This window comes from Entelurus aequoreus, linkage group LG08 (assembly GCF_033978785.1).
Source record: "Entelurus aequoreus isolate RoL-2023_Sb linkage group LG08, RoL_Eaeq_v1.1, whole genome shotgun sequence".
Lineage (NCBI taxonomy): Eukaryota > Metazoa > Chordata > Actinopteri > Syngnathiformes > Syngnathidae > Entelurus > Entelurus aequoreus.
The window spans coordinates 50,413,131-50,439,851 of NC_084738.1; the positions used below are offsets into that span (position 1 = coordinate 50,413,131).

A 26,721-nucleotide genomic window follows, 5' to 3' on the forward strand; every position below is an offset into this window, starting at 1 on the left:
AATTTTGTCATCTGAAGAAGGTCTGTTATATGGTAAATCACGTGCAAGAACACTAACACCTTCCCCAGATTTAAACTCAACAATAGCAGAATTTGGGAATTTAGCATCGGAACTGTCAATTTTAACCACTCTTTCAATGGACCCATATTGATTCAAAAAGTCAAATACCTCCTCATCTACTTCAGTACCAGACATGCCACTGACCAGTACTGAACTGGGTACCTTAATGTTTTCAGACTTAATGACATCCATATTTCAAGTGTAAAGTCAGAGGTATTACAAAATTTGTGAATAAACGTTGCCAGAGCTGTTCTGTATTGTACGCACAGTATGAATTCGGAATCACAGCGCTCCTGGCTGGCTCGCCAAGTGTGTAGCACCCCTACTGTAGGATAGCAGGTTAGTACAACAATTAAGATTACTAGGTTCTTGGCTGTATAATTGAGAGACTCGCAATGAGACGTTACGTACTTAGTGGACCACAGAACAACTGCTGGCAAATTTATTGCACAATAATAAACAATAACACATGAACAGTGTGCTTTTTAAATTGTAAATACCCCCCAAAAATAAATAAAAATAGAGCTCTGTTGCAAAAATTCAAAAGTAGCAAAATAGAAGAAATGTCCTTTTTAAATTGTCCTTTGAAAAAGTAAATTCTACCCGGGTAGTAATGAATTGAACACTGTCTATATTCCTTGGTTGGGAATCCTTAGTTCTATTGTAATCCGTTATTCCATACTGATTCGGTTCGATACTTGCGACTCTGATGGTGGATCAGTTCAGTTATAGGTCGCTGCAGAGTGTGGAGACCGATGCAGCTGGCCACACCACATCCAAACGCTCCCTCTCCGCAGACTCTCACTCACTGGGACTGGCTCGCCATCATAACTCAAGTCCAGTTTGGAACCAGACTTCAGGATCATACAAAAACCAATCTGCACATAGCAGTACAGAATGTAATCAGTTAGAATACTCTTTTTACTCTTAGTTCTCTTCCATATGGTACCATGTTAACTTCAATTTTAAATCAATAAACACAGTTACTCATTTTAACCATTTAGTTATGGATATATGAATACTGGTCGGTTCACACTGTACTCCATATAAGTCTGTAAGACTTTAACAGCAGCATCAAATCATGAAAACTATAGTAGCTTCACCTCTTACTTATGACTTCAATGAATGAAATGAGTTACATCCATTTAAGGATTTTTACCCTTTTATCTTTAAATTATGAACTGTGAATTATCACTTTTTAAACCATCACAAAATAAAATAAATGATTATTTAACTGAAATCACATTTTGGTCATCATGTATTATAATGGTTATCATTTTAACTGTATCAATTTAATAAATGAAATGTATCAACAGTTCCCCTTTAAGCAGAATGACGAGGGTGCTTTTAGCAGCATTGAAATGAATGCAGCTCCTCTGCTCACTGCTAAGGCTGAACACAGTAACATTAAATAAACCTCTCTTTTACACAAAACGAAAATACAATAAAGTTATCCAACTGCAACATGCTAACATGTCACAAGGCATTCTCTCAAGACATCATATTACTCCAATTGGTTTTGTACATTTTAACTCTGTGTCTTGTTATCAAACTCCTCTCTTTAGCGCTAACAGGATGGCTAGGCTAACAGGCTTGCTAGTAGGCCTCACTCACAAAGTAACACTTACTGAAGTTCTCAGCAGCACAAAACACAGCAATCCAGCTCCCACTGGAACCAGGCTATCTTATGCTGCTTTTCCAACACTCGGTTTGAGAAGTGACAAGTATTTTAACTTATAAACCTTGTCTTTGTAACACAACGATATGACTCGTGCCTTCACTCTTTGACGTTCAGTGAAGGAATGTCTGGAATGAGAAAGGTGCATGCGACCTCTACTGGCCAACATGTGAATAACGTGCTGCGTGCATGTATCATTAATTTAACCCTGTAGTGACCACATGACTTTGACACATAAAGTTTAACATTTTTTAAGTGACCAAAGTGACTTTGGCACACCATAGATTAGAAATGAATAATAGGAGAATATATTAGTGACACTATATTTCCATATGGGTTACACATGCATGAATAAAATTTGCTGAAGAAAATACTCCAATACGTGGGTGGTCATTGATTTGCTCAAGACGGGTCACATTTGTTTTGGTAAAATGCGACCCCAGCTCGTTGTGATTACTTACAGATGTCCAACATTATCCAGGAAGCAAAATAAATGAACATTCATTCTGCAGTTGCAATTTGACGCTCTTGTTTGTTTAGTACAGTTGGTTTATCCTTGCTGTAATTATGCCTCTTCAAGGTATTGTACGATGACTCAGCTGTGGTGATAAGAACGACATCTTGCAGGACTTGTTCTCATCAGAGGTTAGATGTCCTACATGCGCTGTCTGTCAGTTTAGCAAAGGCATATGTTTAACTTAACTGTGGTACTTTTGTTGACAACATTGAATCAATAAACTTTGCCAGCATAGTTTTCACCTCTTCTTCCTGTCGATGTAGCTAGCATTCATGCTAGCATGTAGCTATCAGCGCGGCAGCACCAGCTGACCGGCAGCAGCCATCACTGTATGCTGAGGACGCTGACTGCTGCTTGCTTTGTCTCCAATATCACCCAGAAAAGTCTCTAGATTTGTCGCTAGTAGCTGTTTACAAAATAAGTCATCAAGAGGATTGACAACACTGTCTGCGCCATGCATCCTGGAGTACTTGTTTTGATTTAAGATGGTGTTTTAAGGAGTAACTGCACTTTTTTTTGGAAATGTGTCGATTGCACACAATCCTTATAAGAGACGAGAAGACAAATTTTTTTTTGCATTCTCACATGCAAAAAACGGCTCATTCTTGGTGGCTAGCAATGTAGCTAATGGGAGCAATACATTTGCAAATACATCAAAGATGCTATTATAATCAATTTGTAATGGATAAAGTTTTGGCCTGGACAAGAGGTCATCAGGTGGTCCCCAACGTTCACCGAGTGTTTCGACCCTTAACCACAACACTCTCGGGTTGGTGGGTCAGCAGTGATTGGCCAGATCACCGCCCCTCTCATCCAGGCTTCCAGCTATTGTCCTCTCTTTTATGCCAGAGCCAACAGGAGGCTCTCTCTGCCGCTTCTCCCAGCCTACGAACTGCTGTTTTCCTCAAGTGACCTCTCAATCCGATCTTTGTCATCAGATTCCACACAGATTGAGCAGGGAATTCTTGACATCCAACTTCCACTGTCATCAGCCATGCTGTCCACCTCTTGTCCCGGCAGTCCTGGACAAGTTGTTGGTACTTTGTTTTCTTCCTCTCTGCCGCTTCCTCACATCCCTCCTCCCACAGGACAGTAAGTTCCACCAGGATGATTTTCTTGTCTTATGTCTGGTCTCAGAGTGGTGGACAGTACCGCCCCTGGGAAGAAGAGCTTCCTCCCCAGGTCGACCTCCATCTCCCATCCCTGGGCCAACTGCAGGAGGTTTTGCTTGGCTTTGCCTTGGACAACTGGTCTATGACCCTCTTTCACAAAGGTGATGGTGCTCAGCAGTGGCTTAGTTTTGGCTGGGTGTTTCTTTCTCCTCTCTTGCTCCAAGATGTCTGCGAGCATTGCCAACACCTTGTCATGGCGCCACCTGTATCTTCCCTGGGTCAATGCTGTTTTGCACCCAGAAAGAATGTGCGCCATAGTTCCTTTAATAATAATAATGATAATGATAATAATACCTGGGATTTATATAGCGCTTTTCTAAGTACCCAAAGTCGCTTTACATGTAGAACCTATCACCACACAACCTGCACAGCGGGTCCTCCCTCATTCCCCACCTAAGCAAGCTGACTGGGGTCGGCAGGGTGTCGTATACTGCCCGGAGCACAAACGAGATACGGAACGGCTCCAGCCTCCACAGTTCACTCCACATCACTTTCCTCTTGGGAAGGTTCCACCTTATCCAGGCACCTTGGGTTGCGAGCTCGACGGCTTTAGCTCTTCTTCCTTCTTCCTCAAGGTTTCGAACTTAATCCTGGATCATGGTCCATCAATTCTACTACTAAATCACTTTAAAGAACTGTCAATACTTCATTTACAAAACCCAAAACCAGTGAAGTTGGCACGTTGTGTAAATCGTAAATAAAAACAGAATACAATGATTTGCAAATCCTTTTCAACTTATATTCAATTGAATAGACTGCAAAGACAATATATTTCATGTTCGAACTGAGAAACTTAATTTTTATTTGCAAATAATCATTAACTTAGAATTTAATTGCAGCAACACGTTGCAAAAAAGTTGGCACAGGGGCATTTTTACCACTGTGTGACATGGCCTTTCCTTTTAACAACACTCAGTAAGTGTTTGGGAACTGAGGAGACCAATTTTTGAAGCTTTTTAGGTGGAATTATTTCCCATTCTTGCTTGATGTACAGCTTAAGTTGTTCAACAGTCCGGGGTCTCCGTTGTCGTATTTTAGGCTTCATAATGAGCCACACACTTTCAATGGGAGACGGGTCTGGACTACAGGCAGGCCAGTCTAGTACATGCACACTTTTACTATGAAGCCACGCTGTTGTAACATGTGACTTGGCATTGTCTTGCTGAAATAAGCAGGGGCGTTCATGATAACTTTGCTTGGATGGCAACATATGTTGCTCCAAAAGCTGTATGTACCTTTCAGCATTAATGGTGCCTTCACAGATGTGTAAGTTACCCATGCCTTGGGCACTAATACACCCCCATACCATAACAGACGCTGGCTTTTGAACTTTGCGCCTAGAACAATCCAGATGGTTCTTTTCCTCTTTGGTCCGGAGGACACGACGTCCACAGTTTCCGAAAACAATTTGAAATGTAGACTTGTCAGACCACAGAATTATTTTCCGCTTTGCATCAGTCCATCTTAGATGAGCTCAGGCCCAGCAAAGCCGGCGGCGTTTCTGGGTGTTGTTGATAAATGGCTTTCGCTTTGCATAGTAGAGTTTTAAGTGAAGTGAAGTGAATTATATTTATATAGCGCTTTTTCTCTAGTGACTCAAAGCCCTTTACGTAGTGAAACACAATATCTAAGTTACATTTAAACCAGTGTGGGTGGCACTGGGAGAAAGTTGGTAAAGTGTCTTGCCCAAGTAATTTTAAAAACACACATGGCGTGCTGTGTGTCATGATCAATATAAAGTGTGACTAACTCGATTGACAGTTGTCTGTTTAGTCCACCTGGCCAGGGACGTTTTTTTTCCTTTTTTATTTAGGTAAGCACTCAATTTTATGTCGAAATAGCTTGGCTTCAAGTTCCATATTTTGCAGCTTTGATTCATTTTCACCTCACTCTCTCAGCTTCCGTCTACTCCAACATCTCACTCTTCCTTTGTACAGGCTTTCAGAAGCTGTAGTTTGTCCTCCACAAATTCATATTCAAAAAGATACGTTTGTGAATCCTCATTCTTCGTCGTTTGTTACGGAATCTGCCATGATTAAAACACACTCGTGTGTTTAATTCCGGAAGGGGTTGTTGCCAGAAGTCAGACGTGCGCTGCTTTGGAAACGGAAATAAATGTGCGGAATAATTAGTTCCGGAAATGATTAAAATGACCAAAATATGGTAAATATTGAACATATTAAATATTGTTATGAACGTGTCTGTTACTAAATTATATACCGTATTTTTCGGACTATAAGTCGCAGTTTTTTTCATAGTTTGGCCGGGGGTGCGACTTATACTCAGGAGCGACTTATGTGTGAAATTATTAACACATTACCGTAAAATATCAAATAATATTATTTAGCTCATTCACGTAAGAGACTAGACGTATAAGATTTCATCGGATTTTGCGATTAGGAGTGACAGATTGTTTGGTAAACGTATAGCATGTTCTCTATGTTATAGTTATTTGAGTGACTCTTACCATAATATGTTACGTTAACATACCAGGCACGTTCTCAGTTAGTTATTTATGCGTCATATAACGTACACTTATTCAGCCTGTTGTTCAATATTCTTTATTTATTTTAAATTGCCTTTCAAATGTCTATTCTTGGTGTTGGGTTTTATCAAATAAATTTCCCCCAAAAATGAGACTTATACTCCAGTGCGACTTATATATGTTTTTTCCTTCTTTATTATGCATTTTCGGCCGGAGCGACTTATAGTCCTAAAAATACGGTGTAGACTTGCAGTGTGTATACAAAACGTTAATTGAGGGTTTAAAGTTGTTTTAGAAGGCTACAATGGTGACTCCCATTAACCGCATCTTCCAAGCGTTTTTTAACTTTAAAATCCCCTCTCCCCCCCAAAAAGACATGTTATTTTCTCTCATAATGATTGTGAACAATAAAGAAAATCCCCAAAAAATGCAGTTCCCCTTTAAACTTGATGTGCGCTGATGATAAAAACGGTTGTCGCTGCAACATCAACAAGTTACCTTAGTTTTATCCAAAGTTCTGTTTTGAAGCGGAATGGGCCGCCCCTCATTGCAATCACAGACCGTGTGACAAATGAGTGCGTCTTTCGGGTTAAGGCTCAAATGATTCATCTTCATTCACATTTGATAATGCGAAAACATTTTAATAATCACATGCGTTAACGCTTTAACGTTAACAGCCTTAGTATAAATACTTTGTAGGGCTCATCAAAAGACAAGACTAGCACATTCAAAGTAATGGCAAAGACAACTTCCAGACTTCTGCAACACTCAGGACAAACCGAAATGAATGCATAATTGCAAATGACAGAAGTGTAAGAAAACTAAATATAACAACTGGTAAAATAATAGTGTGGATGAATTACTTTCTTTTGGTGGCCATTCACACAACTAACTCATTTGCACAAAGAAGGCCTGACATCTGTTCGTTTTCTACCGCTTGTTCCTTTCGAGGTCATGGGGGGTGCTGGAGCCTATCTCAGCTGCAGTCCGGTGGAAGGCGGTGTACACCTTGGACATGTCGTCACCTCATCACAGGGCCAACACAAACAGACAATAATCATTGAGGTAATTATTGTGCTTGTCTAGGAATTTCGACATGAACTTATTTAGAACTTGTACAACTGGGAACCTTTTTCTCTTTGTTTTTTCAGTTCAGTGAGACTTGACACTCTTTTTTACATTGCGGTATGCGAATATGCCATCATTGCCGCATACATTAACAGTCTGTGTGCAGCTAGTCGTCCTCCTGCAATAGGGTGAGGTAGATGGTGGACTGGAGGAAGCGAGGATAACCGTTTGTGTCCAGGAGCGAGTAAATGCGTCGCTGTGCTTGGGACAGTGACGTGAGAGTGGGAGTCTGAAGCCACTCGATGGTCTGATGTCTGGTTTTGCAGTCCAAGTTCACCTAATGTAAGAAATGATTGGTTAAAACAAGTTAAATACAGTGGAAACGATACACCAACTCATCAAGTCCAGGGGCCTCATGTATTAAGTGTGTGGACACACAAAAACCTGCCGTATGCCCTTTTTCGCACCAAAGTTGAAATGTATCAAGAGTGAACTGAAAATTTGCGGTGCCTCACGCCAACCTATGGCTCACGTACGCACATTTCTACATGCTGTATATATTTTGGCGACACAAAGAGGTGGTTGCCCCGCGACCCCAAAAGGGACAAGCGGTAGAAAATGGATGGATGGATGGACAAAGAGGTGGTTGTTCGAGCTTTGCCATTATTTGATGTAAACCATGTAAAAGGTCAAGGCAAGGACACAAAATCCAATATAGTATTGTCCCGATACCAATATTTTGGTACCAGTACTGGTGCTAAAATTATTTTGATACTTTTTAGTACTTTTCTAAATGAAGGGGACCACAAAAATTGCATAATTGGCTTTATTTTAACAACAAATCTTAAGGTACATTAAACACATTTCTTATTGCAAGTTTGTCCTCAAATAAAATAGTGAACATACAAGACAACTTGTCTTTTAGTAGTAAGTAAACAAACAAAGGTTCCTAGTTAGTCTGCTGACATATGCAGTAACAAAGTGTGTCATTTTCCATTCTATTATTTTGTCAAAATTATTAAGGACAAATGGTAGAAAATTAATGATTCATCTACTAGTTCATTTACTGTTAATATCTGCTTACTTTCTCTTTTAACATGTTCTATCTACACTTCTGTTAAAATGTGATAATCACTTAATTTTCTGTTGTTTGGTATTTTACATTAGTTTTGGATGATAACACAAATTTGAGTATCAATCCGATACCAAGTCATTACAGGATCATACATTGGTCATATTCAAAGTCCTCATGTGTCCAGGGACATATTTCTTGAGTTTATAAACATAATATACATTTTTTTTAAACGAAAGAAGATGTTGTGAAGCCAAAAAATATCGACGTAATCATAGTAGTATATACGCTCTTGTACTTGGTATCATTATGTCAGGTGTCAGGTGTAGATCGACCAATCGCTTTTGTTTACATTTTGACGCCGGTGTGTAGTTGGGGGTTTTGGTACAACCCTAATCCAATACATTTAAAGCTTCATATTCATATTAATATATAAGTTGTCTATTACTTTATCAAGGCAATCATTTTGCATTTCATTAGCAGTGCGCCTTATAATCCGGTGCGCCCTGTAGTCTGTAAAATACGGTAGTTGGAATAATGCGTGCGCTAGAGATGCGCGGATAGGCAATTATTTCATCCGCAACCGCATCACAAAAGTCGTCATCCACCCGCCATCCACCCGAACCAACATTTTATCAAAACCACACCCGCCCGCCACCCGCCCGTTGTTATATATCTAATATAGACGATGCAAGGCATTAGAGAGGTTAGAAAGCTTTTGCCTGTTAAAGAAAGGAGACTGATCCAATGCAGCAGAGACATTCAATGCGTGCCACGCATGAATATCTCTTGGCCACGCATTAGAGGCTAAGAGATATTAATGCGTGATAATATTATTTATCATTATTATAATATTATTGTCATTTCCATTAAGAAAGTGTTGACTATTGTTGCCAATGCCCTCAGATCAGGAGTGCGTTCCTCACACTTTGTGTGCGCAGTTGCAGCAAGCAGAACGATGCTTTTAAGAAGTTAAAAAAATGTTTTAGAAAGACTAGGCCTATATTTTCGTTATGTAAAAAAAAAATTCTGAATTTATTTCAACGAATATTAACTTGTTAACGTTATAATGCTCAAATAGGGACGAGGGCGGGGTGCACAGTGAAACAGTGAACAATTTTGCGACAAAGATGAACCTTTATTGATTGATCTGCAGCCATGTCAAAATATCAGACAATCTCCATTGTCAACGACAGGCAGGAAAATAAAGATAAACACATAGCCTATGTTGTAGGCATAGGCATAGGCTCATACGTTTTTAAGTTGAAATAAAAAAATAAATAAAAAATGTGCCTCATAAGCCTTAGGCTGTCAATCACGCGCACAAACTTAAATTATACAATAACATATTTAAACATTCTATTTAAACAAAAATAAATAAAATAAATAATAATAATAAATTACCTGCAACTTATTGGCCAATGCAAATAGCTGAAGGGGGGAAATCAAACCCATCAGACTGTACTTTATCATCAAACTTGAATTATAATGAAAATAGACGTTCGCGACAAACAAAGCAGGCTAAATAGCCTTACATTGTAGCAAATCGGAGATGCGCTTCACTTGAAAGCGAGGCCAAATAATTAACACACAGTAGTATATCTCGAATAGAAAAAAAACACAATAAACAACGCAATTGCCTTAATTCCTTTGCATTGTAGTGCGCCCAAACAACACGTAACCATCAAAATTATTCAGCTGACCGAACTCAATATAGGTTAGACATGGGCTTATTTGGTATAGCCTAGGTAACGTAGACTAATTCGTTTAACATATCCAACCGTATGTCTACTTACTTTTTTTTTTGTTAGCACTATGCAGGAATAAAATGGCATCTACAGTGCCAGGATTCAGGCGAGAGCGCCTGGCCTCTAAAATGCGCCCTGCTGCGCTGAAGGAGCGCTCACTTGCGGCACTCAATTGTTGCTGGGACGCATAGGATTGTCTTGGCAAGGTGTTGTAGTCGTGGGAATGATTGTCCTTGTTTCCCCCAAAAGTAAAGTAGACCTCATAACCTTATTACAACCTCATAAAAACGAGTCCACGCTGAACTTTTCTGGCCTTTTTTTTCCCTGGTCTTTAGTATTCCTTTTTTTAGTTTGTCCCGTACCACGTTTGCTGCCGGCGTTGCCATCTTTTTCTTTTTTCTTCTTCTTCTGTTGTGTTGTGTTGTGTTGTGCTGCAGTGCCTGATGAATAATTGACTGTTTCAAAGAGTGCTGCTCGTTTTTCGTAAGTGGGTAACAACATTTAACTATGTATATATATTTCCCAATTGGTTCAACCGCCACCCGCCCGAATCTATTTAAAATAAAAATTTTTCGTCATGTCACCCGCCCGACCCGCGGTTTATCCGCGGACTCCGCGGTTGTGTCCGCAAACCGCGCATCTCTAGTGTGCGCACACTTTAGTACATCTGAAACTGTTTGTGTCTATGTTGTTTTCTGGATCTGAGCATACACCATTTTGTAGGAGAAAATCCACGCAACTTCTAATACTGTATATGAGGCCCCAATGTTAATACTAGAAAGTGCCCGCTTAATTCGACCCACTTTTGTAAACATACAATTTCAGAGCCAAAGCGGTCATTTCAATGAACAATGCGCCCGTTTATATCAACCTGTTATAGCAGACCTGGGCATTCTGCGGCCCGTGGGCCGCATCCGGCCCTTTGTACGTCCCTGTCCGGCCCGCGTGAGGCCAATAAATATAAAAAAGTATCTATGTTGAGTGTGCAATACAACGGTGCTGCTTTTGTTTTGAAAATCGTTATTTGTATTACTTCCGTGTGGACGTATGCGTGTGCGTGATTGTGAGTGAATGTGAACAGCTGCAATCACAAAATAAAGTTGAAAAAACATCTATGTCGTGCGCGCAATACAACTGTGCTGCTTTTATTTTGAAAAGTATTATTTATGGGCGTGTGTCCGTGTGTAACCTGCGAGTGAAGGTGCACATGCAGCGACAAGTGATGCACGGTTTACACCCGAGACGCTAAAAAGAGAAAAGTTGATGACGAATGGCGTGTTTCCAACAAGACATGGACTGCAAAGCAACGTTCCCTCTAAGGTGCGTGCCTGCGCAATTGCGCACTGCTCAAACGTCCGCTGCGCGCAGCAAATATATGCCGCGCACCAAATCAAATCCCATCTGAATTCTAAACAAAATAAACATATTTATTCTATGTAATTTTGCAATGCAACTCTGAGTGACAGTGACAACAAGCGGCCCTAACGGTGTTCGTCAACACCGTTCAATTGAACACCGTTCAATTATTGTAACGTCTATCGAGATGCTTCGAGGCCAGGAATTATATCGATCACTTTATTGAGCAAAACTGTTTATATTCGGACATAACCACACCAAAAACATGAGTAAAACAATTCTATCTCGAAAAACTAGTCATTCTCTGCCGTACAAACCAGGCCAAGACTAACTTGTCATCTGTCACCAACACGCATAGCACTAAACCACTGGTGCGTTTATGGCCACACAAAAAGTCGGACAACTCAAACACCACACAAAGTTACACTGTGACTCCTCAGTCATACGTGTGCTTATTTTACTGTCATTTATTATTAATGTTAATTTATTTATATTAGTCATGGAATGCTGTTACACACACTATGTTGAAGTATTACTATTATTATTAATTATTATTATTATTATTATTATTATTATTATTTATCTTACGGTATATATAAAAAATAATATTGAGCAAAATTTAATTGAAATATTGTCGATGTGGCCCTCCAGCAGTGCTCGGGTTGCTCATGCGGCCCCCGGTAAAAATTAATTGCCCAGCCCTGTGTTATAGTGCCAAATGATCGGCCACCAATCACTATGTGATCAGCCAATGCTGATTAATGTCTTGGCTGAGACATTATTTTGGTCCCTTAGCGGGCAGCTAACAGTGTATTTTCATACACAGTGTGAATTAATAATCATCACCTCCATTCCGCAAGTAAACTACATTGTATCAAAAGTATTATCATCGGAGGATGAGGCTAAACATGTTACACACAGAAAAGCAAGCAACAGCAAGCAAGCTGTAAATTTATGATGGAACATTGTTACAACAGGAAATTAACAAGTAGATTAAAGTCTGGAGAAGATTATATAACAGCAACTGTTAGTGTGTAGTGGCCACACTGCCAAGGGTAGTATCAGTACTTCTTGTTCAGCGCAAAGTAAGCTTCACAATAAAAGTATAACCTGCATTCTACCACAGCAACTGACATGTATTATTTTGTAATTGTTATTTATTCAGATTTTAGCCACTTGTAGAAAGATTTACATATGAATAAAAGCTTAATTGTCATTGTAGTCAAGACATCAACCAAATTACTGCAGCAGCAGCTGTTAGATAGGAGAATATATATAATATGAAAATATGCACAATTAGAGGAAAACTATTACAATAAATTGCTTTTTTTTTTAAACCCTTTTTCTATCACCTATCATTGTTATGTCTCTAGAAAGGTATGTCAACAACCGTCCGCTGTAGTAGAAGGAATTTCCAAAGTATGAGGCACGCCCCGTGTCTTAAGTAGCTGTTTGGCTTGTTAAACCTGTTAAAAATGTAATTGTATTTGGCTTTAGAGGTTTTCGGACGGTCAACAAAACTTGATCACATGAATTGTGTGCACCGTGGTACCTCGGTTTCCCTAGACTAAAGTTTTCACGTGCAGCAGCGTCGTAAGCTGTGGATGTTGTACCGGGGCCCCAAGCTCAAGAGGACCTGTGGGCTTTTGTAACGTTTAAAGATTTTGTTCCTGTCATTTAAATATGTAAGTTACAAAAAAAATGTATATTGAATTAATATAGCAAGTTCAATAATAAGGTTGCTTGAATCAAATTCAGAATGCTTAAGACTACCTTTCCCAAAACCAGTCAAGTTAATTGGTGACTTGTTGGGTACAAACAATTTTACTAGAGGTGGGGGAAATAATCGGTTTTTCGATGCATCACAATTCGGATATGGATGATTATAAAATCGATTAGTAAACGTTGATATTTATTGTAAATAAAGTAATGCAGACAGTTCTAAAATTTGGCTGACTGCAGCGAGCCACCTCACAGAGAGATCCGACCAGCTCCTTTATTTTAGGGCACTTATGTTCCAGTTTTGCACACATTTCCATCAATTCAGTAAGTGTGATAATTAATTTAACTGTTTCTTATTACAAATGCACAGTTTTTTTAAAGTTGCAAGTGATAAACGCTTATTTAGTGAAACAAAAAGAAATGTAAAACTACATCAATATATAAAAATTATAGATGCATCAATAATTGATTTGTAATCGAATTGTAGCTCCTGAATCGTAATCGTAATCGAATCGTGAGGTGCCCAAAAATTCCCACCTCTAAATTTTACTTGTTACACTTTTAAAGATGAACCTTGTTCATAAAAGTTGGTTCTTCCACTTGGATAGCAGCATTTACATTAACTTTGAATATTTAACTCAACACGGCCGTCATCAAAGCTCTCCTTCTAAAAATTCAAACACAGCACCAGCATTTTGAAACAAGGCGAGGTGATAGGCGAAACGTTTAAATATAATAAATCTATCTCGGCAGCATAGGAAAAGGTTTTGCACAAGTTTAACTCTTGCGTATAATTGCCCATAACTGTGGTGCATTCAAAGACCCTTAATTCAATTTACAAACAAAGGTGTCACAAGTTTTTAAATAGAGGGTTGAAACGTAACTCCCAAGAGGTGCATAAAAAATAATATAAACATAGTAATTGTAATGTATTATTATTTGTATTATGATTATATTATTCACTATACTCTTAGGTAGGCTAGAGAAAAAAACCTGACAGATTTATAATCATATTTAAGTGAATAATGGCAGGTTATATGATTATTTAATTTCATATTCACGTCATGTTTTATTGAATTTTGTTAGGTTTTTTGGTAAAAAAAAAATTAAAACCAAATTATTCACGGGGTTTATCTAGATATGTAAGTCCAACCTTTAAAAAGTCAAAAAATCAAATTAAGGTTTTTAAAAGTGTTATAAAAGCTGTTTTCAAACAAATCCATGCAATAATTAGTAAACATACTGGGTTTAGGGTGGAATGTGGGGCCCTTTAGGAATCTTGTGTATGGGGCCCCAGTTGGTGTTACGACACTCTTCAAGTGATTTGGTTTACGACAAAAAAATGTGTCAAAAGATTGCCTTAGTTTTAATACTATCTGGGTTATCGTACAGGAACACATTGCGCCAAACAAACGAGTCTGTTTGAATCGAGTGCCCAAACAAAGAATCCCAAGCATTGGTGACTCAGTCTCTCCTTTTTATTTTCTTTTTTTTTAAATGTATTTAGTAGGTCGGCTAAAAAAGCCACAATGTAGCCAAAGAAAGTCAAGTGACAGCAGTTTGATAAACATATAAGTTATTTCTTTTTTTTTAAACAATGGTTTGGTTTTTGTATTCATCTGACCTTTTCAAAAGGATTCCTGCCAAAAACCAAGGTACAGCTGTAGCTAGATTTAACATAAAAATGGGATTGTACCTCCCGGGGGGAACCAGGTTGGATGTAGGTTGCGCAGATGTCCTTTGCCCTCCTCTGCAGACTGAAGCTAGTGGACGAGTGTCGGTACTGCTCACAGGCCAGATAAAACTGCAGATTCTCTTCACTGAACTCTGTGCGGAGGAATGCTGCAAACACTGCAACCCCAGCTGAGAGGAAGAAGAAAAAGTGATGAGAACACAGCAATGCTCACATTCTGCGTTTTTTTTAAATGAGTATTGAGTAGGGATGTTTCCGATCAGGGTTTTATTCTGCCGATTAGGAAAAATCGTACTCAAGTAAGAATACCGTTACTGTTTTGAATAATATGACCTTAAGTAAAAAGTAGTCATCAATATAATTGAGTAAAAGTAACTATTCCGTGAAAAATGGAGTAACTTGTGAGTAACTTCTGATTTATTTAGTAGCTATTTTTTTGCCACCTGCTCAGTGGCCTAGCGGTTAGTGTGTCCGCCCTGAGATCGGTTGGTTGTGAGTTCAAACCCCGGCTGAGTCACACCAAAGACTATAAAAATGGGACCCATTACCTCCCTGCTTGGCACTCAGCATCAAGGGTTGGATTTGGGGGTTAAATCACCAAAAATTATTCCCGGGCGCGGCCACCGCTGCTGCTCACTGCTCCCCTCACCTCCCAGGGGGTGATCAAGGGTGATGGGTCAAATGCAGAGAATAATTTCGCCACACCTAGTGTGTCACACACAATCATTGGCACTTTAACTTTAATGGGGTGGAACAAGGGGATGGGTCAAATGCAGAGGGTAATTTCACCACACCTAGTGTGTGTTTAGTGACTATGTACTTTAACTTTTTTTAAAGGTTCTTAGACATGTGTAAAACATACAATTCATATACAATTTATTGCAGTATATTTTCTTGGAGGCTGAAATGGGAACATTTCTACTGACAGCACATAATGTTTGAAAGTAAACATTGAAGATTTGTGCTGCTTTGTCTGACGTCATGTCAAGACATTTTCACAGTGTAAAGTTTTAGTTTCCATGCTTTTATTAAACCTAATGTGACTGCTGGCCATACGGAGTGTGCCTCTCGTACACTAGGGGGCGATCGTGGTCATTTCAGCTTGTTTAGCTACGAATTGGAAATACAGTAGAAGAGAATGCTACATGCTAATAAGCTAGCGCTAGTAACTTTCAAGCTTCGGATGTAACAGATTACAAATGTCCACTGCTATTTGGTGTTGTTGGTAAAGTTTAGTGTGTTTAAATGACTCTTGTGGTTATTAGGATCATCAGAGACATACAAAAAGATCACTTTTTTAGTCAACTAAATGCCCCTAGGGTGTAAATGTGAATGTTTGTCTGTCTATCTTCCTTGTCTCCGGCGGGCCGATCCAGGGCACCGCCCTCATCGCCAGCCTGGTCGCCATGGCAACCTCCAGCTGGCTCACCGCACAAGCGGTCATCAGGCGCCCGCACGCGGCTCCCTCAGTGGCCAGTCCATAGATGCCCTTTGCGCAAACAGCAGCGACGCCCAGGCGTTGGGCGTATGACCCGTGGTCGCCCGCCTCGCTGCTGCAGCGGCGTTCCACTCGCCATCGCCACTTGACTTGTGCCCGGTGGATTCGGGGACACTTGGCCTGGCGACCCACCACCAAGTCCTCCCTCCGCCCTCCCACTAATTCAGACCTGGGCAAATTAAGGCCCGGGGGCCACATGTGGCCCGTTGAGCTTTTCAATCTGGCCCGCCGGACATTCCAAAATAATTTTTTTAGATCTTTAAGATGGAAACCGTAGCTGCCATTATGATGTTCAGTGATGTTTTTAAATGACTGTAAGTCTTGAACTGTACAAAGTATTTCAATGGTTGGAATCTGCGCTTTTGTATGATATACTAGTTACTATGGTAATCTAAGTCACAGTAGCTAAGACGAGGCACCAAGCTGTGTGGGCGGGGAGCGTTTCCACAGAGTGTTTCCAGAGCGGCCAGCCTGAAATGCGGGTGTCAGGGACAGACGCGGAAGGAGATTTTTACAACAAAGTTCTAAACCTTAGTGATATATCAGATGTATCAGATTGTAGGTGTTTTTTTTTTACCCTTCGTGTCTATATTTCGCTGTGTTTGTTGCAAATATGTCAATCGAGAGGGGGTGTGACGTTCATATGTTGTCAATATTCAGTGTTTTATCATTCATAGTTAACATTGTAAATCCATCCATCCATCCATCTTCTTCCGCTTATCCGAGCAGCAGCCTAAGCAGAGAAGCCCAGACTTCCCTCTCCCCAGCCACTTGGTCCAGCTCCTCCCGGGGATCCCGAGTCGTTCCCAGCCCAGCCGGGAGACATAGTCTTCCCAACGTGTCCTGGGTCTTCCCCGTGGACTCCTAACGGTCGGACGTGCCCGAAACACCTCCCTAGGGAGGTTTTCGGGTGGCATCCTGACCAGATGCCCGAACCACCTCATCTGGCTCCTCTCGATGTGGAGGAGCAGCGGCTTTAGTTTGAGCTCCTCCCCCTATCTCTAAGAGAGAGCCCCGCCACCCGGCGGAGGAAGCTAATTTCGGCCGCTTGTACCCGTGATCTTGTCCTTTCGGTCATAACCCAAAGCTCATGACCATAGGTGAGGATGGGAACGTAGATCGACCGGTAAATCGAGAGCTTTGCCTTCCGGCTCAGCTCCTTCTTCACCACAACGGATCGATACAGCGTCCGCATTACTGAAGACGCCGCACCGATCCGCCTGTCGACCTCACGATCCACTCTTCCCTCACTCGTGAACAAGACTCTGAGGTACTTGAACTCCTCCACTTGGGGTAAGATCTCCTCCCCAACCCGGAGATGGCACTCCAACCTTTTCCGGGCGAGAACCATGGACTCGGACTTGGAGGTGCTGATTCCCATCCCAGTCGCTTCACATTTGGCTGCAAACCGATCCAGTGAGAGCTCAAGATCCTGGCCAGATGAAGCCATCAGGACCACATCATCTGCAAAAAGCAGAGACCTAATCCCACAGCCACCAAACCAGATACCCTCAACGCCCTGACTGCGCCTAGAAATTCTGTCCATAAAAGTTATTAACAGAATCGGTGACATAGGGCAGCCTTGGTGGAGTCCAACCCTCACTGGAAACGGGTCCGACTTACTGCCGGCAATGCGGACCAAGCTCTGATACTATTGTCTATCTGACATATTGTAAATCCCACATTCTTTAATGTCATGTCCAGTCTGGGTGTCTCATTCAGTAAAAAAATTTAAAATTCCATTCCGTATTATTGTGAGGTTTTGTATCAGTGTTCCTAAAAATCAGATATACCAGCCCCCAGACACATTTTTTTCTCTAAATTTGGCCCCCCGAGTCAAAATAATTGCCCAGGCCTGCACTAATCAGATGATTAGTGTTTTATTTTCCTATATTCAAACACAGTGTTACTGTTCAAACTGTGTAATTTTACAGTGGCCAAAATAATTAAATATACTTGTTAAATAAAACCTCTGATTTGTTTTTAATGAATACTTAGACCTACCACGCTACTGTATTGTAATGTTGGTCATTATGGTGGTACTTGGAGAGCCAAGTGTTTTCTGAGGTCAATCAATCAATCAATCAATGTTCATTTATATAGCCCTAAATCACTAGTGTCTCAAAGGGCTGTACAAGCCACAACGACATCCTCGGTGTCGAGTGGGTCTGACATAATATTGTAAAAGTCCAACACATCAGCGAAAGTCCAGTCCATGGTGGGGCCAGCGGGAACCATCCCTGGTACTTGGTGAAAAATGTTTGAGAGCCATTGTTATATTGTAATGTTTTCCATACAATAGTTTTTGTATGAAAGGTTTTTCTTTTTAAAAAGCAAGTTAAATGTTAATTGAATTCATTTAAAATGTCATTTCAATGGTCCACAATGTTAGCAAAACTAGTTTTCTGAGGTACAGGAACTAATTAAACTTGTATTCAAATCCTTTTTACATTTTTAATAGATGAACAGTTTGAAAAGAAAATAGTGAACACGTGCATTATTTGATGTGTAATGTTATGTAGTTTGCTTTTGTATTGTCAGTTGTTTACAAACTATAGCACGTTTTAATCAGATTCATGGGGACATGACATTTAAAATGGCACAAAGGTGTACCAATTTCAGATGAAAAGAGGGGGTTAAAAAGTGTACTTCATGCATAGTTGTTTTGTTTTAGGTTTTTTACTGTGCATTATTTGGTCTAATGACAAAAGTACCAGTGTAAACACCAATAAAAGAATTGCAATAACCTTTTATATTTTACTTTTGGTCTAGACCAGCGTACCAAACCACAATTCTGATACGGTCTGTTTTCAGAGGGTTGAGTCGGAGCTCGCCCTGGTTTTGAAATTGTTGATACTGAATATGTCAGATTCTAGACAAACCGGAAATCACCCTCAAAGAGAGACCCAAGAGACATACCTCATCTAGCTTGCAGAATTAAAAATGTTTCATGCAAGAAAGCTTGAACAAGTTTTAGGTGACAAGGCTTTTAGACAGACTGTGTTACAGCAGATATTTATAACTGCTCGTGTTTACTATCAATTCTATTCATAGACGCCCGTTCATGGGAAGTCCTGCAGTTCATCTGACTTTACTGCAAGGCACACAGTAAACAATGACGTCAGCAACCCTAGTAGTCTGATAAAAACGCCGGAAGCTGGAACGGACTTACCCTGCTTGGCTGCTAAAACAATTGCCAGGTAGAAGATGAAAGGTTGTCAATGGCAACAAGCTACCCTGGATACTTAAAGGGGAACTACAATTTTTTGAGAATTTTACCTATCGTTCATAATCCTTATATAAGAATCCTCATGTTTTTTATGCATTCTTAGTAGAGATGGCCAAAAATATCGGCCTGCCGATATTATCGGCCGAAAAACGCTTTAAAATGTAATATCGGAAATTATCGGTATCGTTTTTTTTATTATCGGTATCGTTTTTTTATTTTCTTTTTTCTTTTTATTAAATCAACATAAAAAACACAAGATACACTTACAATTAGTGCACCAACCCAAAAAACCTCCCTCCCCCATTTACACTCATTCACACAAATGGGTTGTTTCTTTCTGTTATTAATATTCTGGTTCCTACATTATACGGTATATAAATATATATCAATACAGTCTGCAAGGGATACAGTCCGTAAGCACACATGATTGTGTGTGCTGCTGGTCCACTAATAGTACTAACCTTTAACAGTTAATTTTACTCATTTTCATTAATTACTAGTTTCTATGTAACTGTTTTTATATTGTTTTACTTTCTTTTTTATTCAAGAAAATGTTTTTAATTTATTTATCTTATTTTATTTTATTAATTTTTAAAAAAAGGACCTTATCTTCACCATACCTGGTTGTCCAAATTAGGCATAATAATGTGTTAATTCCACGACTGTATATATCGGTATCGGTAATTAAGAGTTGGACAATATCGGAATATCGGATATCGGCATTATCGGACATCCCTAATTCTTAGTCCTAAAATATGGCAAGTACCAGGTGGCTACCAATGCAGCTAATGCAGAGGTGTCCATACTTTTTCCATTAAGGGCTGCACACTGAAAAATGAAAGCATTCGGGGCGGGGCCATTTTGATATTTTTAATTTTCAAAACCAATGCAGTATATATTGTAACCCTTGAAACTTCCTCTCAATTTTGGTGAGCGTTAAAGGGTCTCAGTCATTAAACTGTTCAAAATAAGTCATATTAATACATACTTGCCAACCCTCCCGTTTTTAGCGGGAGAATCCCGGTATTCAGCGCCTCTCCCGACAACCTCCCTTCTCCCGACAAACTCCCGGTATTCAGCCGGAGCTGGAGGCCATGCCCCCTCCAGCTCAATGCGGACCTGAGTGGGGACAGCCGTTCTCACGTCCGCTTTCCCAGCAGCTTGCCTGCCCAATGACGTCATAACATCTACGGCTTTTAGAGAGTAGAGTGCACAACAAGCAGAGAGAGTTCTTGGTTTCTTATGTGGGTTTATTGTTAGGCAGTTTCATTAACGTCCTCCCAGCGCGGTAACAACACACAACAACAGCAGTCACGTTTAGTCTACCGTAAAGCAGTTTGTCTGTCGTAAACAGCAATGTTGTGACACTCTTAAACAGGACAATACTGCCACCTAGCCTGCAGAACACTGAAATTCAAGTATGTCTTTTATTTATATGTATAATAAAATAAAAAAATAAAATAAAATATATATATAGCTAGAATTCACTGAAAGTCAAGTATTTCATACATATATATATATATATATATATATATATATATATATATATATATATATATATATATATATATATATATATATATATATATATATATATATTTTATATATATGTAAAATACTTGATTTGGTGAATTCTAGCTGTAAATATACTCTCCTCTTAACCACGCCCTTGGCCACGCCCCAAACACGCCCCCCCGATATTGGAGGTCTCAAGGTTGGCAAGTATGTATTGATATTTATTCACCTTCAACACTTAAATATATACTGTTCAACTTCAGATATAGATCTGAAGTTGAACAATAGAAAGAAACATTTAAACTTTATGTCAACGGATAGTTGACAAAGATAAAATGTTTCTTATGTTTTATGCCCTTTTTTCGCTAACTAAACCCCTGTTTTTTAATGGCAAAAACACAAAATATGCTATATTTTCATTAAAAAAATGTGAAGTAATTGGAGCTTTCAATAGGTAAATAATTCATGAAAACTTTGATTTTAATTCATTATAAATTTTGGGCAGTTTTTAAGAAAAAAATACCTCTTAAATGATCAGGGATCCAAAAGGGCCCCAATCATAAAATTGTTAAAAATAAGTCATACATCAATATATAATATTTTTACTTTCAACACTTAAATCTCTAGATCATTTTAAGATCTATTTGTTGATTATAAGTTAATATTATTTTTTTATGTTTATACCCCTTTTGTCAATGGCAAACACACAAAATATGCAATATTTTCCCCCAAAAAAAGTTTCAAAGTGAAGTATTTGATGTGAAGTAATTGGAGCCTTGAATAGGTCAATAATTCATACCAAAATGTATTTTAATTATTATTTAATTAAACAATGACAGTTTTAAAGAAGAAAAAAAAAGCCTTCATGGCAGCTTTGTTATTATTGTCAATATTGCAACACTTTCTTGTTACATTGCACCCGTTTGCTCTTTTATTCCACTTATTCCACTTGTTGTTTTCTATTTAGTATTTTTAAAAGTGCTAGCGGCCGTAAAAAAAATTAGCTGCGGGCCTTTGGACATTCCTGAGCTAACTGAGTACACTATTCCGCCCATAAAAAGCCTACTAAAAACATCAAACAACAATACTCCATTTACATCTCAGGACCTGAATATTAACCAAGTATTAGCAATATTGTTACTATAATCGCTAACGCAGACAAACTATTTTAGCTGCGCTGTGATCACAAAGAGCGATAGCTTGTGCTGCTATATATTAATCTCTTGTATCGCCTTTAAGCTGGTGAAAGTTAATTCTAGTGTATAAATCACGCCTCTCACCTGGATAGTAGAAGGTTGTAGCCATAAACCGAGAAGTTGGTGCATTTTGACATCCGACTTAAACTCTGAGATGCCGAGAAAGTGACAAAAAGTTGCTAGTTTTCAGCAACTTTTTTTAACCCTTAGTGAGTATTATGATTAATTCTTCATCTAAACGGAAATACATGAATATCCTATCTCTAGGCATCCCAGTGAGAGCAGACATTGTACAAAAGCAATTGTTTTATTATGTTCGAAGTTTGTATATCTTGTTCAGCACTTAGCAATGCTGCTGCATGATGCTTAGTGTTTGTTGTAGAAGGGAAAAGTTGTGATGCATCTGGGAAATTTATACGCGGCTGTATGGTTAAAATGAGCAAAATACGTAAATATTCCATGTTATTATGAATGTGGCTGATACTGCATTACATATATACTTGTAGTGTGTATATAAAACGATGATGAAAGCTTTAAGATATTTTTAAAGCGCTTTATAGGTGCAATAGACCGACATATGTGGTCATAGCTTATATAAGGATTGTGAATGATGGACACAATTAAAAAAAAAAAAAAAAGTGCAGTTCCCGTTTAAAAGGCACTACAGCTGGTATTTAAGGTTAAAGGAAAATATGTGTTTGATCCCCTGCTGATTTTGTAAGTTACCCCTTAACAATTCATTATTCTTAAGGTAGCTGTATATTAATATAATTGAGAGATTGCAAAATGATTTGTTAATTTGTATTTGAGTTTAATAATTACTTTATTCCCTCAACCAGTCTATCCATTTAAAAAAGTACTCAGTCAACTCATGTTGATAAATTACACCAGTCACACAAAAACAAGCAAGACCAAAGAGCAGGGGTGTTCTGCAAATTCTAAAAACATGAAAAATGCATTCATTAATAATGAAATGTATATTTTGAGATACAGTATTACACTAATTTGCTTTGTCAGCTATAACACCAAGCTGTTAGATTAGAATATACTGACCTACTGTGGATTAGTTTTAACATCTTTAATGTACAAAATGAATCTACTTTATATTTTTATTGCCAGTAGTTTTCAGATTTGTATGTTTGATTGAGAAAAAACGTCAATAAGAGGTGTTTACACGAAAGCTAAACATTTTTGTGTTTTGCATTTTGTCGCACCCAAATTGAATGCAAACCATAACCTTAAAACCGGGGAACGCACTGAAACTTGATTTTGGCATACCGTGCATGCACATTCCAAAAAGAGAAGTAAAAACAACTTCATCAACTCTTGTGGTCTGGGCGTTCAAAAAATGGTGGAAATGAGAACGTCATGATGTGATCTGTGGGGAAATGCAGAACTCACTCGGACTGGCCAGCAGGGAGTCGAGGGACTCGGCCCATTTTTCCAGTTCCTCTTGGCTTATTTTGCGCTTCCTGCTGAGGCCCACCTGGCTCCACTGATGCATGAAGAGCAAATGTGACCTCCTCTCTTTGGCACTGTGGACCAGGAACACATCAGAGATTGTAAAAAAGATCGTCTCTTTCAAACCAACAATGAGACATTTTCTAAACAAGGTTTTATGCTGCAGATATCAGCCCCGATATCATTACCGATCGCTTGTATTAACTGTAAATGTTTCCATTTATTTATGGTGAGTGCTATTGTCAGTTTAATAATATCATCACAATATTTAAACTACTACTATTTTCTTTTATTACGTACCATTTTTTGACCAAAGAAAAGTCAATAGTACACGATAAGCAAAAACTACAATTTTATCCAGACTATTAGCCACTCCTTTTTTTCACGCGTTGAACGTCTGGCTAATTTATGGATTTGTTTCGTATTCAACAAATAGTTTTCATAGAACACTGACAGAAAGACCAAAAAAGTGTGTTATTGTTTGTGCAATGGTGTCATCTTTTGGGAGAGTTCGCTCACTGCATGGGCTGCGGGTTGACAATGTACTTTCTGTTTCGTTCCTTGAATCAGATGAGAAATCAAAAGCATTTCCGCTCGAACGGATTCTTCATTCATCACTCCAAGCAACTTTTGTAAGTTTTACAATACAAAACAATTCATACTTATTAAATTGACACATGTGTATCGTAATGTATTCACGTGTCTGTGTTAGTATTATTAACTTACAATGGCATTTTTTTTGTATTGTTTCAGTTTTGTAAATTCACCACAACGTCGCTTTATTGACGCTGTTTAGCTGATTGGAGAGATAACCTCCGCAGCTAGTGGGTCCATTACATTTTGTTTTGTTCGATCAGCAGTTTTACTACCTTATTACATGCAGCGATTGGAAACAATTAATGTCTGTAAATAAACATTTACAAAATATTTTGTACCGGTATATATCTGCGGCTTATAGTCTATTGCCGCTAATATATGTAAAATGTATTATTTCTTCAGAAATTTGATGGGTGCGGGGCGCTCTATAGCCCAAGAAATGTGGCATTATCTACTACATATGTAAGTTATTTGTGTTTTGCCCTGTGTCTCGGGAAGTATTTCTTAAGTTTGTAAACATCAGCAAAAACGACAAAAAAGTTTTTATATATATATATATATATATATATATATATATATATATATATATATATATATATATATATATATATATATATATATATATATATATATATACATACTACTGTTCAAAAGTTTGGGGTCACATTGAAATGTCCTTATTTTTGAAGGAAAAGCACTGTACTTTTCAATGAAGATAACTTTAAACTAGTCTTAACTTTAAAGAAATACACTCTATACATTGCTAATGTGGTAAATGACTATTCTAGCTGCGAATGTCTGGTTTTTGGTGCAATATCTACATAGGTGTATAGAGGCCCATTTCCAGCAACTATCACTCCAGTGTTCTAATGGTACAATGTGTTTGCTCATTGGCTCAGAAGGCTAATTGATGATTAGAAAACCCTTGTGCAATCATGTTCACACATCTGAAAACAGTTTAGCTCGTTACAGAAGCTACAAAACTGACCTTCCTTTGAGCAGATTGAGTTTCTGGAGCATCACATTTGTGGGGTCAATTAAACGCTCAAAATGGCCAGAAAAAGAGAACTTTCATCTGAAACTCGACAGTCTATTCTTGTTCTTAGAAATGAAGGCTATTCCACAAAATTGTTTGGGTGACCCCAAACTTTTGAACGGTAGTGTATATATATATATATATATATATATATATATATATATATATATATATATATATATATATATATATATATATATATATATATATATATATATATATATATATATATATATATATATATATATATTAGGGCTGTGAATCTTTGAGTGTCCCGCGATTCGATTCAATATCGATTCTTGGGGTCACGATTTGATTCAAAATCTTTTCTTTTTTTTTTAATTCAACACGATTCTCGATTCAAAAACGATTTTTTCCCGATTCAAAACGATTCTCTATTCATTTAATACATAGGATTTCAGCAGGATCTACCCCAGTCTGCTGACATGTAAGCAGAGTAGTAGATTTTTGTAAAAAGCTTTTATAATTGTAAAGGACAATGTTTTATCAACTGATTGCAATAATGTAAATTTGTTTTAACTATTAAATGAACCAAAAATATGACTTATTTTATCTTTGTGAAAATATTGGACACAGTGTGTTTATGAGATGCTTATGAGATGCGATGCAAGTGTAAGCCACTGTGACACTATTGTTCATTTTTTATAAATGTCTAATGATAATGTCAATGAGGGATTTTTAATCACTGCTATGCTGAAATTGTAACTAATATTTATACTGTTGTTGATAATATTCATTTTTGTTTCACTACTTTTGGTTTGTTCTGTGTCGTGTTTGTGTCTCCTCTCAATTGCTCTGTTTATTGCAGTTCTGAGTGTTGATGGGTCGGGTTTGGTTTTGGAATTGGATTACATTGTTATGGTATTTCTGTGTATTGTTTTGTTGGATTGATCAATTTAAAAAAAAAAAAAAAGTAAAAATAAATACATTTTTTTTAAAAATCGTTTAAAAAAAAAGAGAATCGATTCTGAATTGCACAACGTGAGAATTCGAATTCGAATCTATTTTTTTCCACACCCCTAGTATGTGTATATATATATATATATATATATATATATATATATATATATATATATATATATATATATATATAAAATGATTCCCAGGCGCAGCACCGCTGCTGCTCACTGCTCACTGCTCCCTTCACCTCCCAAGGGGTGAACAAGGGGATGGGTCAAATGCAGATGACAAATTTCACCACACCTAGTGTGTGTGTGACAATCATTGGTACTTTAACTTAATTAACTTAATATAGAAAATAAGAATATACAGTATATCTAATCACTCTTGCAATGATCATATACTGATACTACCTCTGTTACCAACACCACCAATTTATGGTCCACCAATTTAGTCTCTGTGTAACTCTTATTAATCAACTTATTCAGTTCATTTTAATATCTGCATACTTTCTGCTGCAACGTGGTTACATCTACACTTCTTAAACTTAACCAAGCGTTATTTGTTGGTGTTGTTTCAAGTTAGCTTAGTGACTTGCTTAGTTATTAGCATGCCTGCTCCTGGCTTGCTCTCGGTGGGTAACATGTTTAGAATGGTCCTCCAGAGAGGATTCATATTTGGGGAGCTGCTCCACACA

The 26,721-nt window shown here is 38.3% G+C and overlaps 1 protein-coding gene across 3 annotated transcripts in view; it reads right to left on the reverse strand.

The window, feature by feature from the left end:
• Positions 1-6,267: 6,267 nt before the first annotated feature.
• The window catches only part of si:ch211-152p11.4 (regulator of G-protein signaling 1), a 43,141-nt gene continuing 22,687 nt past the window's right edge, over positions 6,268-26,721 (reverse strand). For 2 of the 3 annotated variants that reach the window (XM_062056741.1, XM_062056742.1), the window contains exons 4-6: positions 23,411-23,544; positions 14,575-14,741; positions 6,268-7,317 (exon numbers count right to left, since the gene is read on the reverse strand). In XM_062056741.1, coding sequence (XP_061912725.1) covers positions 7,147-7,317; positions 14,575-14,741; positions 23,411-23,544 — 472 coding nt within the window. In that variant the 3' untranslated portion in view covers positions 6,268-7,146. The remainder of the gene's footprint in view (positions 7,318-14,574; positions 14,742-23,410; positions 23,545-26,721) is intronic. The other variant, XM_062056740.1, reaches the window with a different exon arrangement.